The following is a 15734-nucleotide window of genomic DNA, read 5'->3' on the forward strand; positions in this document are numbered from 1 at the left end:
AACTGAAGTATGAATAACATTTCCCCAAACTTTCAGAAAGGTCTCTATCCTTAGTTTGAAGATATCTAGAGATTCATCATTGTGGTATTTTGTTCTTCCTTTCCTACAAGTTTTAGTAGATATTTTCCTTACTGAAATTATCTATCTTTCTTCTCCCTCCACACCATTTGTCTACGTTTTCTTTTTGCCCTGGATCTTTGCATATGGTAAGTGAGCCACATATGTGATGATGCAGTCTATGTTTCAAGTGACAGCAAGCAGAAGTAATATGGCATCTGAATTCTTACTTCTTTATTTGCAAACCAACACACGCATTGTACTATTTTGGGAAAAAAATTCCCCTTCTTTAACAATTAGAATATTTTGAAGCTAGTGCCCAACAAATATTTTCAGCTTCTGCTGGTTTAATCCAGACTCTGAAGACACAATCCTGCCTAGCCTTTTGCCCAGTTTTCCCTCTTCCCTCTTCCTACCACAAGAGTTTGTGTGAAAACATTGAAGATCAAACCATGAAACCAATCAAGCTGAACAATAACCTTTCCATGTTGCCTTTCAGCATGATTAGTATCCCAGATGGGGACAATCTGCTGCAGATGAAAGGTTCTTCTGTTACCACATGCATGCAGACTGTTATTGCAGTGTACTACTGAGTTCATCATGTTTGCCCTGCAGTTATTTCTTTGTCTTGTATGTGTGTAACATTGCCTTCATTTGTGTTCCCATCACTGCTTACTGCTCTGCAGTATCATGACTGACAAATTTTAATGCCATCCATTTTGCACACATTTCTGTATTTCTAGCACAATTACTAAGAAACTCTACTAAAAATTTAATTTGGTGACAGCTCGTTGTTTATAGTTATTTCTGAAATAAGGCACCCAGATTCAAACCTCTTTGTCACCTACGTTACTATACAATACCTTTCTCTAAAAAGTTAAAATATCATATGTTCACAAGTCAAAAGCTTTGGTCTTAAGTCTATAAATTCTATCAATATCAGTAATCAAAGTTGTAATCTCCTCAAAACATGCAATCAAGCGTTCCAAAACAATTATTTTCCTTATAGACTAGATGTAAATGTATTTTTATCTTTTAACATCTTATTTAGTTTTGCAATTACAGTTTACAAAAACCTGCACTGCTATCTTCTATAAATTCTTTCAGTATCAAAATAAAGCTTGTTTCATTTATTTCCTTAAAATAAATTATCTGTGTGACTTGACAGGCTGCTTCTCAAAAGATAACAAAGTAGCCTGCCTCAACAAGCTGGTTTTTTACTATTTAGCAGACTATTATATAATTCTATAAATTCAGTCTGCCATTTATTCTGTTTCATATTTATCACATTGGTAGCATTGCTGATGCAATTATTTTAGATCACTATTACACGTTGAAGAGATCTATTGACTTCACTGGGAATAATTATGCAAAGTGACATAAACTCATGGAGCACAGCAAGGAAATTGTGTCTTAGGTCAGAAAGCTAAGAAAAATAATCCAATCACCACTCTCAGCAAAAAATAAAATAAATAGAAACAGAAGTTCTCCATTTTATTAATCATTGAGTGCTCTTCAATTTGTTTTCAAATTAATTTTATGTTACACTACAAATTAAGATCCTTGATTTTACATTTTTCTCTGTAGGTACTCCCACAAACTCTGTGTGTTACCAAGAGGGAAAAATAGGCCTTTGAAAAACACATTAAAAACCACTAAACCCAAGAGGAACCAAATAGAAGTAAATCCCAGGAAAATTCCCAAGCAAAATTTAAATTTTCTTTGAAACTTAATTATGAAAAAAAAAAATTAGATTTGCTATCTTTTTTGTCTTTGAATAAATTACCAGCAATATGTTTTCACTCTGTTCTGGTTTGGAATATGGAGATCCAGGTATGCAGGCACATGGACAGCAGGTCCTCTGGGATCCTCCTGAAAAGCCCAGACCCCACACACTGTAATGCAGTGTAGATCCTCTGCCTGTGTGTAGGTGACTTGACACATCTTGAACTACACCTCAGATGGAATGGATGTGGGAGGGAGTCCCTCTGAAAAAGTTCTGCACCCTGTGGATTTTTGTCCCCTGCTGACATAATTTTCAGTCAAAATAAATAGTAACAACAAATAAAATTACCATGTGTTTAGGAAAAGTTCAGTCCCAAAACAGGCTCAAAGCAGACATCTAAGAACAATTCAGCAAGTTTTTAATGCTGATCTCTTGAGCAATCAGTAGTAATAACCAGTCAGGTCACACATGGTGTGCATATAAGCTGTCCAGAGCCAAGTTCAGTTATGACTTGTTACATTTTGGAAAAGCTTTTCCCTTTACACTGTTCAGTGCAAGTACTTAGAATATGTACAGCCATACATACAAGCGCTCAGAGGTCTAATCTGAGGACCTATCTTGACGTGGGTGAATTACTCATTTTGTGTCTGTGAGAACTGTCTACAGTGACTAATGGTTTCTCTAAATATCTTTCATGTTTCTGGGAAAAATTCCTACTCTGTTTTGTCCTTGTTTGTTTACCTCCTATGAGTGGAACTGGCTGAAATACTTCTGTGTGCATGTGCATTTGTGCACGCAGCTCATTAAAGCTCAGGGCACTTTTAACACGAGAAGTTTACAATTGAGGGATACTCAAAGATACCACATCTTTCAAATGTGGCATTTGTGGAAATCCAGCATAAGTAAAATTATAAAGCTACACAGGAAGAATAAATATGCATGAGTAGACAAACTCATACTGCCATAATTTTTTAAAAAAAGAATTACAGTTTAACTTCACTGAGCATGCTGATTGTTCAAATACAACCAGGGTGATAGGTTCCTTCAAATGCTTGACTTAAATGAGTGAACAGCAAAAATGAATGCACTCCTGCAACCTGATTTCTTCACCTCTAGAACAATGCATGCCATTTAGGTGGAAGTGTTCCTTGGGTAACTTTTCTCCAGCACAACCACTAATGTGCAATAAATCCAGTAATACACGACTGATTACTCACCTCATCAACTCGAGGATCTTGAGCCTGAGCAGCATTGGGCACTGGGGAGTCACAGTCTGGGCTATAATGCTCACAATAGTCAAATGCAGCTCTGGGATCAGCTATAATCAACAGCTGCTGGATCTCACCCTGCAGAAAAGCATATGCAGATTAAATAACAAAACCAAAGGTAGTCTACAGTTCATCAGGAGTACAGAGTTCTCATTCAGAAACAAAACCAGGCACATAATACTTAGATATTTCCATCTGTGGTTATAAATAACATATCCACTTAATTTCTGTTGCTATTATGGAAAGCAACTATTGTTCACATGGCAAAACAATGCAAATTAATACCAAATGGACTAGGTGCAAAATTCTGGCTTAAATCATGTCTGGTTTTGAAAGGAGAAAGTGAGAAGGTGTAAGTTCTGATCTGTGATTTTCATGCTGTTTGTTTACTTCTACACTGGGAATCAGTCTAAATTCCTATGACTTAATTCAGAGCACTTCCTATTACCAGCATGCAGCTCAGCATGCAAGTGATCTACAGTATAATTATGAGTTTGCATCACATATGCAGTCTCAAAGGAGACAAATAAAATAAAATAAATAAAATAAAATAAAATAAAATAAAATAAAATAAAATAAAATAAAATAAGTCTTTACCAGAGACAGTTATTTGAATAAAATATAATTGAGCACTGTGTAAATACATACTATAAATTGTGTTGAAAAAAATGCAACTGCTAAAAATGTTAGTTTTGCCTCTATTTCCATATATTATGCAAAAAACAACATCACAGAAAGAGGCGCACTATTCTGAATAATAAAAATGGTTCTGCTGAGATCCCCTACAGAGATCTCGTATGTTTATCATTTTCCACAGAAAGCTGTCTGGTATCCACTGTATTTCTTAACACGGTGGTACTATTTAAGAACTATTAGGTTAATTTCTGCCAACATTTCCACTATAAATTTTCTCATCCAGGAGCTTCTTATGCTTACATAAAAATAAGTTTGTTGGAAATTGGCACATGTTCTTGGTCAAAACCCATTAAATCCAATCTCTCACTATTTCCCCACAAGGGAGTGATTTTTAAGATTTATATACTTCTAGCAGGATTTTTTTTTTCTTTTACCCAAAATAGGGACAAATGAATACCTTTGTTATTATACCTGTGCCTGTTTCGTGTTTAAAGACAAGATATCATAACTGATTAAAATCTGTGGGTGGGAAAACTCATAATTCTCTCAGTATTTCCAGAATCACTTTACATCTATCATAACAGTAACCTTTAACAAATTAAGAAAACTGGAGAATATTTTAAAATAATAAATAATAATAGCAACATTCCTTCCTTTCAAAATGAAAAAAAACAGAGACATAAGCAAAATTTCCTCAAACTGAAAAAAAAAAAATCAAGCAATAATCTGCAGTTTTACTAGTTCTACAATTTTTTTACCAATTTTTCAGTCATGAAGTAGGAAATAGTTTCATAGCACATAATGGCTATATTATGTGTCTGCTTCTTACAGTACTCTAAGCCCACTTCACTTTTATAGACTCACGTGTGTCTCAGATTAATTTAGATTTAGAATATTTATTTCTAAGCTACCAGAAATACTACAAATGCAGCAGTTTGTTTCTCTGTCAGCGGTTCTGGACTGTCTCCTTTATTTTCCTTAATTCACTAATGCTTCGTGATTTGGACATCTTACAAAACCTACTACACACAGAGAAAAATCCCCCCTTTGATTTCTTCCATGACTCCCTCAAGAGCTGGAGTGCTTTGAGAGGTTTTGTACAGTCACTGTCAATCTGAGCTATGTATCCCCAATCTCCAGCAAAGTGTTTCCAAAGTGCTCTGCCCTTTCTCTTTCACCAACCACATTAAAACCAAGTGAGGCAGAGGAAAAAATGAGAGAGAATAAGCAACTGTTAGACAAAAGAGGTAAGTGACCCTTTTGAGCAACCTAGAGGTGGATGTGTAGAACCTCTGTCCTCACCCTGCTGAGTTCAAGTCATGGTCTTGCTCTTTGGCCCTGAGCATTCCTGGCTGTCTGAGGTGCCTGGACAGATCTCTGTGTCTGCAGAGTGCCAGCCAGCGGGAGCTGTGCCCAAAAGGCTCCTGAAACTACTGTTTAGTCAGAGAGCCTAAGAGAACACAGGTCCAGGAATACAGCCAGTACTCTGGAGCTTTGTGCTGGTCTTGAATGCCATGGAATTTTGGCACTGAGTTCTGTTGGACTGTGTGTTTGCAAGAAGCACTCGGTATGCTGTTACCACTTGGCTTAAATGTGACTAAATTGGTTAAAGCTGTTCCTGATCCATTGACTGTATTTCCCAGCCCCGCCTGTCTGCCTGTCATGGCTCCACATAGATGGAGGCCCTCAGAAATCCTACACAGAATACATACATTTTTACAGAATACATACATTGCTACTGGCTATAAATGTGTGAGAAGTTTACTGAAGAACTGATTGATTTTACATTTGGAATCCCAGATGTTAATTTCCCTCTTTTTCCTCAAAGATGTACTATGAAAATATTTCCAGTAAATTATTCATTTTCCTTTTCTATTTCTTGTTTTTATTTTCTGTCTTTGCTAATTAAATTGTTTCTCTGAGTATTTTGTTCCATGAAGCATTGGCTGTACTGTAAGAATAGTTCAAGAATTTTCCTTTCAGATCAAGTCAGTCATACCAGCTCATGAAGTTCCACGGGCATTACTGCAGATTTCATTACTGTGATTTAGTTACCATTCTAAGGTATTTGTTGGACAAATCTATACTCTTTCTCTTTGAAAATTTTTCACAGAATTGCGTCAGACTTTATAAACACATTATTTGATTTTAACTGCTTGACTTTGTGAGACCAAAATAGAATTTATAAAGTTCCTTGCAAATAAACTACAAATAATCTGGTCATATTTCATGACCTGGAGTCATAAATGAGGCACGTAAAGATCTTCCTGCACAAGTCCTGAGAACTTTGAATTATGGGTTATTAAGAATTCCAATATCTGACCTGTAAAAAAATACTGAGGTATCTAAACATATATGCATATGTCATATCATTTTTCTTATATTTCAGAAACAAAGGATGTCTCATGGGGTAGAGTGATGAAAGCAAGAGAGAGAGCAAAAATGGAGAAAGAAAAATAGATTAAAATGTAGAAATACACTTGAGCATCCTTAAAGTACTCTGAAGAGTGCATAGAGAAAAAAAGGAAGTACAAAAGCCTACGGTCTATAGACTAGTTCTTCCTTCTCTACAAAATTATCATGACCACATCTGTTGGCAAAGACTGCTCAGGCAATTTCAAAGTTGGAAGTTGCTATCTAGCATGTTATGGAAGTAAAGCCTTCCATGTCTCTGCTGAGCCAGTCATCCACCATGTTTTAGTGTCAGAGGTAAGAGGGATGGCAGCAGAAGGCAGACACAGAGAACGTGTGCTGGGGTATACACAGCCACTTTTTAATATTAATACCCGTAACAAACTGCCTGCTTAACTTGCCCCAAAAAGTTCTAAAAGCCTAGTTGACCTTTAAGAATCATAAACTTCTGCCTTGTAACAATTTTTTTTTTTCTTGGATAACACTTAAAACAATGTATTTTAAACAGTGGTTTGTCAGATATTTAATGTAACTTGCTAATTAGGGATAAGAAAGATGAAAGCTACATCCCAGTTGCCCAGAAGTAGTGGAGAACATCCAGCAAGGTATTCTATATAACATTAACTATACAAGTACTTTGGAAGTAAATTTTAAATCTTAATATTTCGTTTGGATCCTAAATTCTTTATAGAAATAGGCACTAAGTTGTTAAAGCCAACATATAACTCACAAAGGCAATGCACAGTTCAATAATTCATTGTAATCTGGAATAAAGATAGTTAAAATCTATGAACATTTTCTTTCCTCTTTATTTCAGGGATGTGGTCATAATTAAAATCAGAGACTTTTGAATCAGCCTTATGGTTATATGATAAAATCTGCCTGAACCAAGATACAATATCTTGTCCACCAATTATGCCTAGTATGAAAACATAGTAGAGAAGGATTCTTCTAAGAGGTACTCCACCAATTAAGTTATTCTTTACAGAATCCTCCAAGAGTACTAAAAGGAGTTTTTAGCTTGAGGAATTATTCACTTTGTTGCATGCCAGAGCAAATGTGGAGAACCAGGTTAGAGAGCTAGAAGGAGAATAAGTTCAAATCAGTAGAACTCCTGCCTGCTGGAACAACTGCACATACATTCACTCACATCAACTGTTCTACTACAAGGAACAGCCCAGCTAAGAATGAGAAGTGTGTGCTGAATTCATTCATTGAAAATTCCTCTGTGAATCTCACAGACATTCCACAGTGACATCCTGGAATAAGAAAATTTATGTGTTTGTACACTTCCAGGATATGCTGAAAAACTCAAAGCAGTAATGCACAAGGTGAGGTGTCTGCACTGGAAAAACAGCTTTGATATGAAAACAGTGCAACACTAGAAAAATGCAGTGTTGAATGCCAAAAAAAGAAATGGAGACTAAATTTGCAGGAAAGCAGTAAACTAACAAGTTTTCTTTCCAATTTTGGCTACATCTTCATGTAATTATTGCCTGAGTCTCGTGGTAGTAATTGCTACATGTGTTTCCAAATTTTGGAGTCTTCCTTAGATTCCACAGCAGAAATAGGAACAAAGAAAATTTCCAGTTAGATATGGTGTCAGATTTTCTCAATGATGTAAATCATCAAGGGCCTGACTAATTATTGTTATATCAATAAATGCTAATAGCTGCTTATTACCTTAATTGACTTCATAAAAAGTTTTAGATATCTGTCTTGAAACATTCTCTTTTCCTTCTAACAAGGTAATCTTACTAATGCTTTCTAAATATGGTGCATTAGAGAATTACAACCATAAAGTAGTCCATTTATAGTCTATATATTACCTAAAAGTTCCTATCATTGAAAAAAGACATCTCTACTATCAAGAGCCACAGCATTAAAATGGCAAAAGTACGGATTCACAGAAAGCTGTAAGGGCACTGTACAAAGAAATCAGTGCAGAAATTACTGTTTTCTTCCAGTCTGTAAAATTTTAATGGTCTAGTTGTTCCCTAGTACCACAAGAAACTCAAGCAGTTCAGGGGCACATTTAGGGATATCTCTTTTACAAGAATTTTAATAAAACAATAACCCTGCCAGGTGAAAGTTATTTTGTCCAGGGAATAGCAGGTAAGCATTACTTCAGAAGCTCTGCAGAAAAAAAAAAATCCCCAGCAATTACTTAAATGATTAATTTATATACTAGAGGTTCAAAAATACTTTCTACAACTAGAGTGTGAGGGTTAGAATTAGCAAAATACATCTTACTGATTCACACTGGATAACTAGTATGTGTTATGTGCTTATAAGGATAATTAGATTGTAAAGATGTTTACATAAATGGTGATAAAAGCAAAACAAAAGCAGTGCTCGGCACTAAATCAACTCAGAAGAACAAATTCAATATCTTTCATTTTAATACTATGGCTAAAGCCTGAAATTACAAAGTGATTTTTTCAGTAGATCAGCAGAAATCAGCACAAATATCCCAACCTGGGTATTTGTGCCAACTTTCTCTAATTAGTTATGTGACAGTACAGCTATAGACTCCAAAGAACAAAAGTCTAGACAGCATAGATATTATTACTATAGAATTTAGAAAAACCTGCTGCAGAATTCATTTAATCTTCCTGCAAAGATTTGAGGGATTGAGGAATTCCAGGAGCTTTTAATATAATATTCCATAACCCAGGCCCACTGTATAATATAGCTGGAGAAAGATATTTAGAGCCTGCCAGACTGAAGCACTGTAAAAGCAATAAATTGTGAAAGCACAATACTGCACAGGTCAAAGTTTCCACAGAAATCAATGTCTTCTGGATTCTTTGAACACCATGCTTATAGAAGGATAAATTCAGCTTGGTTAAGGAATAGGTTGATATGCCAATTATAATTTTTGACCTTCCAAACATAGCTGTTCACAAAGTCAACTGCAATTCTTGGCTGAGAGATTAAATTTTACTACAATGCCTATGCAACAGCAAGTGTACATAGACACAGGCATACACATGTGCCCAAGGACATCCTATTTTCTAGATAAAAGATCTACAAATCTCTTACATTTGAATGTATTTTTGAAATCTGATTTACCTCTGTTATTTAAAACTGAAATGTATTGACACAATAATAAATGAGATGATAATAAATCCTATCTGTTAAATCTTTTAAAGCTGATGCAGCATGCAGCATTCTTTGATCCCAGGTTGTTAATTTTAAAGGTAGTTACAGAGAGTTTTGTTAAATGACCATTCCTTTGTTTCTTGGGAACATTCCTTGACAATGAACTTGAATTCCAATGAATTATGAGAACTTTGCCTTTTTCTTTTCTCCCCCTCCTGCTTCCAAAAATAAGAAAGGGAAACTGGTTTTACCTTTATTCATTGAACATAAGTTTGGAAATACTATAAAAAATTAATAAACTCCAGATTACCATTCTTTGAGATAAAAAAAGAATAAAGTAAACCAAAACAAGCCAAATAGAAAGCTTTTGTAAGAAACCCTGATTTTTTATTAGGTGCCTCTGAAATGAAAAAATTGTCTTCTTTGCTTTACTTTTTTTTGGTGTTGGTTTTCTTTTTACTTCTCAGTGCTCAAGTTGTCCACTTACTCTGGTGTTGGTATCTAAAAGGCTGATTCTAAGTATTTTTGCCTGGAATGTTAAACATTTCTTTTTAGTCTGACAGACAGTCAGTGGGTCAGCAGCAATTACTGCATTACTATAGTGGGAATAATTTTGGCAGTGTGTCCATGAGCTGGTGGTGCAGCTCCACAGAGCAGTGTGAAGCAGAGGATACTGAGGACCCCTCTTTCACACTCCATGCTGGGGGCACTTTGGGCTGGCTGCTCTGTTCTACTTTAGCTGTACAGCAAATCTGAGCAGTCAGTAAAGTTCTACTCATTCTGCTCCTGTCTGCACTTGCACTCTGGGGCTTCCCATGCTCACAGATATGTGAGGGACAGATCTTCAACTGCAGACTAACCCACACTGCTGCCAGGACACTCTCAGTCTATCTCCAGATGCTCCAGTTGCTCACTTGGCTACTCCTATTGCTTTAAACAGGAATCACATGCTGTATACAAGTGTTTTATTGCTTTTTTTCATGAGAACAGATTAATGCCTAAAATCTAAAAAATCAAAATCGAAACCCTTTATTAACAAGTATTACTGCAAGGATTTAATCTATAAACTCTGTGCTGTTAAAGCTTCCATGGACTTTAAATGAGAGTCTTATACATCAGGTTTTGTCTTGTTATATTTGTTTCCAGAAAAGTGCCTAAAAAATTATGGTGTTGGTCTGATGTGTGGAGTTTTGAAGGAAAAGAAGGTGTCTATAGGGAAATACCTGCATAAAGACTCAGTTATTAAGTTATTATAAAATACTTATAAAAAACTTGGATTGTTCACACCAACAGTACTAAATGAGGAGTGACAAATCCTTAAAGCTGGCAAAGAATAAAAAGATCTCTATTATTTATAAAACACGTAAGCTACAAATATATTTCAATGGATACAATTCAAAATTCCTTTACTAGGTGCCATGTTCCAGCATCTAACTCATTTTTTCTTCCTTTTTTTATTATTTTTTTTTAAATTTTTTTTTTAATTTGCATTTTGGGAATTCTCTACTTTGCAGCAAGCACTTACAAAGCAGCTGTTCTTGCAATATGTATTTGAAAACACAGAAGACATGAATTTCAAAAGACACATATAAAAGTTTGAGGAATGTTGTGACAGTCTTTCAAAAACAAGCATTTACAAATTAGTTCCGCTGATATCAAAAGATTCACTTCAGTGAGCAAGGGCTTAGCAGTGTAAATGAAGGTCTCATAATTTGGCAGTTAATAATAATACAGTTTCTAGACAGCATAATTTTATTATTTTAAGATGCATTTATGGTTCATAATTTGCTTCTCATCATTTGTAGGTACCTGATGTGTAGAGCTTGCTGAATTCACTATCTTGTTTTTAACATCATATTGATTTCCATATTAACAAAGCACAATGTCACAAAATCTCAGATTAGCAATTATATTCAGGAATGAGCAGCAGGCAACTCCAAATTGGAATTTTCTCACATAAAACACACAACTGCCCACTAGATTTAGAAAACACTTTAGATATTTTTTCTTGCTTTTACAGCTAAACCAGAACCTTTCTGACAGCATCAGTAAAAAAAAATGCCTCTTAGCTTTAGCACCAGTAGGTAAACTTACCAAAGAATATTTTGTGTTTTGGATATACAAAACCAGTGGATTTGGGAGCGATTGATCATGTTCTCAGGACACTAATCAGCCCTTTCCTTCTTTCAGTGATATACCTGATCTCTGGACACCCAGTATGCTTACTTATTCAGAAATTATTGATCATCATGAGGTCATGTCACACCCATGAAAATGTATGCACTTAAAATTTGCCAGTGTTTTATAACATATTCTTGTGTTACTGCCAGAATCAGAACAGAGGACAACTGCCTAGAAAACAGAGGTCGTTATTAAGAACAAAAATAAAAGAAAAGGAAATGGAAATAGTCAAGAATTTAATTTAGTTAAATCTTGTATTACAAACTTAAAATAACATAATTAGAAAAAAAGAAGAATATTTGAGCCACTGGGATGTAACATTGTTTTAAAGTAAGTGTGGAACATTCCTCACAGGAACAATATTTGTTCTGAAGCTTCTAAATGAATGATCCATGCAAATATGTTAGAGCAATATGACTGAAAGAGTATTCCTTTTTCAGAAGATACAATCAAGTCGTGAGGAGGTCAGAATAAAGTAATAATACCTGTTTTGGACTCATTTGTATATAGCTGCTTTCAATGGGAGTGAGTTACCTTAGAGATGCAATGGGGCTTGGTGCAGTTGTGTTCTGCTGCACACATTGGTACAAGACCAAAAAGAAACCATATCATCTTCTATTAGTAGGTCACTGAAGAATAAGAGTTCATTATATGTATCTACAGGTTATTATTTCCACATTATAAATTTCCATTCCGTTTGAGGAGACTGAAGAGTGCTTCACTATTCCTATGACCAAAACATTGGTTTATTATGAGAAAAACATCACTATTACCCAAGATAAGATGACCTCTGTGATGCATGGATACAATATTAATCCTTCTGACACTCTGAGCAAAAGGTAATTGCTTTTAGGGGCTTCCTACATTTAAGCTAACAAAGGCTGCAAGTGTCATATGAGAAGTCTGTAGTAAACAGTTTTATGTCTTAAACAGTTAAATCCAATGTCGTGACTGACAACGTCTGGAATTTCCTGCCCACAAAATAAGATACATTGTGCTATGTGTATCTTCAGTGACTATTGTGGTCTCAACGTACAGCAGGGTTCATAACACAGAAATACTAACAAGGAGAACCGTGAAATCACCACAAGTCACTTTGAGCTGCCATGAATTACAAAAACAGATCATTTAACACACAATCATGACACTTTCAAGCAGGGATAGATTTCAGGAAACAGCATCAAACTTTAGAAATTTTAGCACCAGTAGCTAAGGGATTGATAAATTCTTGTTAATAAAACAAAAAGAATGCTGTTTAGAGAGTAGAAAAACAGTAGACAAACTCAGCATGAACTAGATTATGTTTTGTTTGGCCAGACTTAGGACAGAGGTCATTTGGCTTGTTCACCCTAGAGAAGAGGAGGCAGAGGTGATACCTCATTGCAGTCTGCAACTTCCTTGAGAGGGGAAGAGGAGGGGCAGGCACTGATCTCTGCTCTGTGGTGACAGTGACAGAACCCAAGGGAATGGCCTGGAGCTGTGCCAGGGGAGGTTTTGGTTGGATATTAGGAAAAGGTTCTTCACCCCAAGGTGGTTGGGCACTGGGACAGGCTCCCTAGGGAAGTGGTGACAGCACCAGTCTGACAGAGCTCAAGGAGCATTTGGACAATACCCTCAGGCACATGGTGTGATTCCTGGGGTGTCCTGTGCAGGGACAGGAGCTGGACTCGATGGTCCTTGTGGGTGCCTTCCAACTCAGGATATTCTATGATTCTATTATCCATTAAAAATGTATATGGCCTAGTATTTTTTTAAACTTTGTGGTACATTCTCATTTCAACATGCACATTTTTACCTACATACTTGAACATAGGTATAAATTATTCCATGGTGGCTGTACAATAACAAAGAAAGCAGAAACCTATCCTAAAAGCGAGGATTGCAAGCTTCTAATTTGAGTAAGAGTTAAGACTTAATCTAAACCCCCAGCATTTCCAAGAACAGCTTTGTAAGACTGTAGGTGATTTCTCTGAATAAAAAAGAAGAGAGGTGCACTCACTTGAGTAAGAAAACCTAATCACTGAAGAAATTCAGAAATGTACAGTGAGGCTAAAAAAGGTAGAAATGTTGCTGTTCTCAGTACTGAATCTTAAGATTCAGCCTCTGAACTAGCCTTACAGACAGCTGCACAATTTCTTTTGTGAGTCCAGAACCTCCTTCTTAGTGGGTCTCAGCTGGAATTGAAACACTGCCTTGCCATGTCAGTGTACCATATGTCAGAAAAAATCTGGCAGAGAACCAGCTACCGCTACTTTCCTTTTCCCTCCTTCCACAAGTGACAACACCCTTGCAGAAAAGTAATTTTAAGTCATTCCAGCAAATTCTGTAGAGTTATATCTGTGTGTCCATTTTGACTTCATGCAGGTTTGACTTCAAGAAAAATGCAGGGTTATTTTTGATTTTCAGCAGTTAATCTGGTAATTCTGATTTAAATGCTAATTTCAATTTATTAAGTTATGTCTTCATCCAACTTTACTGACTCTTTCAACAGTTGAACAAAAAAATAATTGAATTCTACCACATCCCTTCCCATCTTTTAAGGTAAATGATAAAATAAATATCTCCCTTTACACACATACCATAAAAAATTATTTCCAAACAGATATTTCAGCACCTCTGAAACTTCAGACAGGTATTTTTATTTAGCCAGTGTGCTGAGTTAAACAAACCAATCATCAGCATTTAACTATTGTGCATTTCCCTGCTTGAAAACTTTTTAAATGGCTACAAATTTGCAAGAACTAGCCAGACCCTGCTGCTTTAGCTTCTATTATAATCTAAAATCACATGGAAAACACTAAAAAAATAGTTTATCTAATTTTATTTTTCTCTGAATTCTTTTTTACTTATGCATATTCACATTGCACACATTTTTGACAGTTTATTGTCAAGCACAAATATTGAGGAAACTGGTCTCTCGCCTAAAAAAGAAATATAAATGAAAATTTAAAGTAATTATTCCATGAGCAGACCAAAAAATCCTTGTCACATCCCAGACAGAGGCAACTGTGGAATTCATCTTCAAAGAGAAAATAGTGTTCCTCAGATGTGCAAATTTTTTTGGGGACTACAGGTGAATTAGGCTGCAAATAGCAAACATATCATACGGCTTGATCCTCTAAATCACCCCAGAAATTTCCGTATTCAAAAGGCTCACAATTCATCATGCCCGTGGACAACAAAGATAACAATGCCACAATGTTACACTCAAAATTCCTATTTCCCCACTTGATACCTATGCAGCTTCTCAAGCATATGTTCTGCTTAAAGCTAGGATTAAAACTGTGACCATTTATAGAGCACAGATGTTCTGTAGATGAAATAACTACCAATCTGTAATTTCTTATTTTTCATTTTTAATTTAATTTTTTCAATTTTAACCATTGTATAACAATGTTATAAAAGAAACACAGTAGTGTAGATTTATGAAGTTTCATAATTAGTCTGTAAAAATAATTATTGACCTAAGGATTCTACCCAGAAAGGCCTCATGATTGGCATTTACTTGCTTCCTTAAAGACATTTTACTCTTCATATATGTACTTCTTGGCCAGTAAATGACGGAAACATATATGTCCTTATTGCCAAAGTATGTTCCATTTACTGGAAAGAGTAATAGGTGGGATAAACAGTATAACAGATTCATATTACACAGGAAACTTTCCAGGTCCTTCTCCCCTGCTCTCAAATACTGTTAGCACACACATATATCTGCAAATGTTTAAGAGATACAGAAAGAAAATGATTCAGTATCATACTACACAACTTTTCCTGATTAATTCTCCCAAATATCTCAGGTATCTCAATATTAGGCAGAAAGACAAAAAAAGCAACTCCCTTCCAGATACAACAAAAAGGACAGAAAAATGCACCAAATCTTCCAACAATACTCCTCCCTGTTTTACTTCTCTTTTATTTCAGCCTATCCTAACAGGTTCTATAAATCAAAGTTTCTACATTATACCAGCATTTGACCTAAAAGACTATTCTGGTTCACATTAAGCACCTCACTCAATACAAAAAAAACTCAATTCCATTTGTTCATTATTGATTTGTACCTCAAAAACTTCTTCATCCAGAATCCTGGTTCCAAAGACAGTGATGCCATTGGTGTCCACAACTGTTTTGTCACTTCGGTCAAGTGGTTTTGTAGTTTTTTTGTTACAGTCAACAATCATTGTAACACTCTTTTTCTCCACACTGATAGCTACGCGATGCCACCTATTAAAAAAACCCAATATAATTTGACTGTAATTTATGTTTTTAAAACTAAGTCATCGTGTTCTTATCAAATCAATTTATAGGAGATGATGCACCAGTTAATTCACAGATAAAATTTAAAATGTCTC

The 15734-nt window shown here is 35.5% G+C and overlaps 1 protein-coding gene across 5 annotated transcripts in view; it reads right to left on the reverse strand.

Annotated features, from left to right (window-relative positions):
- COL11A1 (collagen type XI alpha 1 chain) overlaps positions 1-15734 on the reverse strand; it is a 131754-nt gene that overhangs the window by 94560 nt on the left and 21460 nt on the right. For all 5 annotated transcript variants that reach the window (XM_053949936.1, XM_053949938.1, XM_053949935.1 and 2 more), the window contains exons 4-5: positions 15444-15606; positions 3001-3129 (exon numbers count right to left, since the gene is read on the reverse strand). In XM_053949936.1, the coding sequence (XP_053805911.1) occupies positions 3001-3129; positions 15444-15606 (292 nt within the window). The remainder of the gene's footprint in view (positions 1-3000; positions 3130-15443; positions 15607-15734) is intronic.

Source organism: Vidua chalybeata, chromosome 9 (assembly GCF_026979565.1).
Source record: "Vidua chalybeata isolate OUT-0048 chromosome 9, bVidCha1 merged haplotype, whole genome shotgun sequence".
Taxonomy (NCBI): domain Eukaryota; kingdom Metazoa; phylum Chordata; class Aves; order Passeriformes; family Viduidae; genus Vidua; species Vidua chalybeata.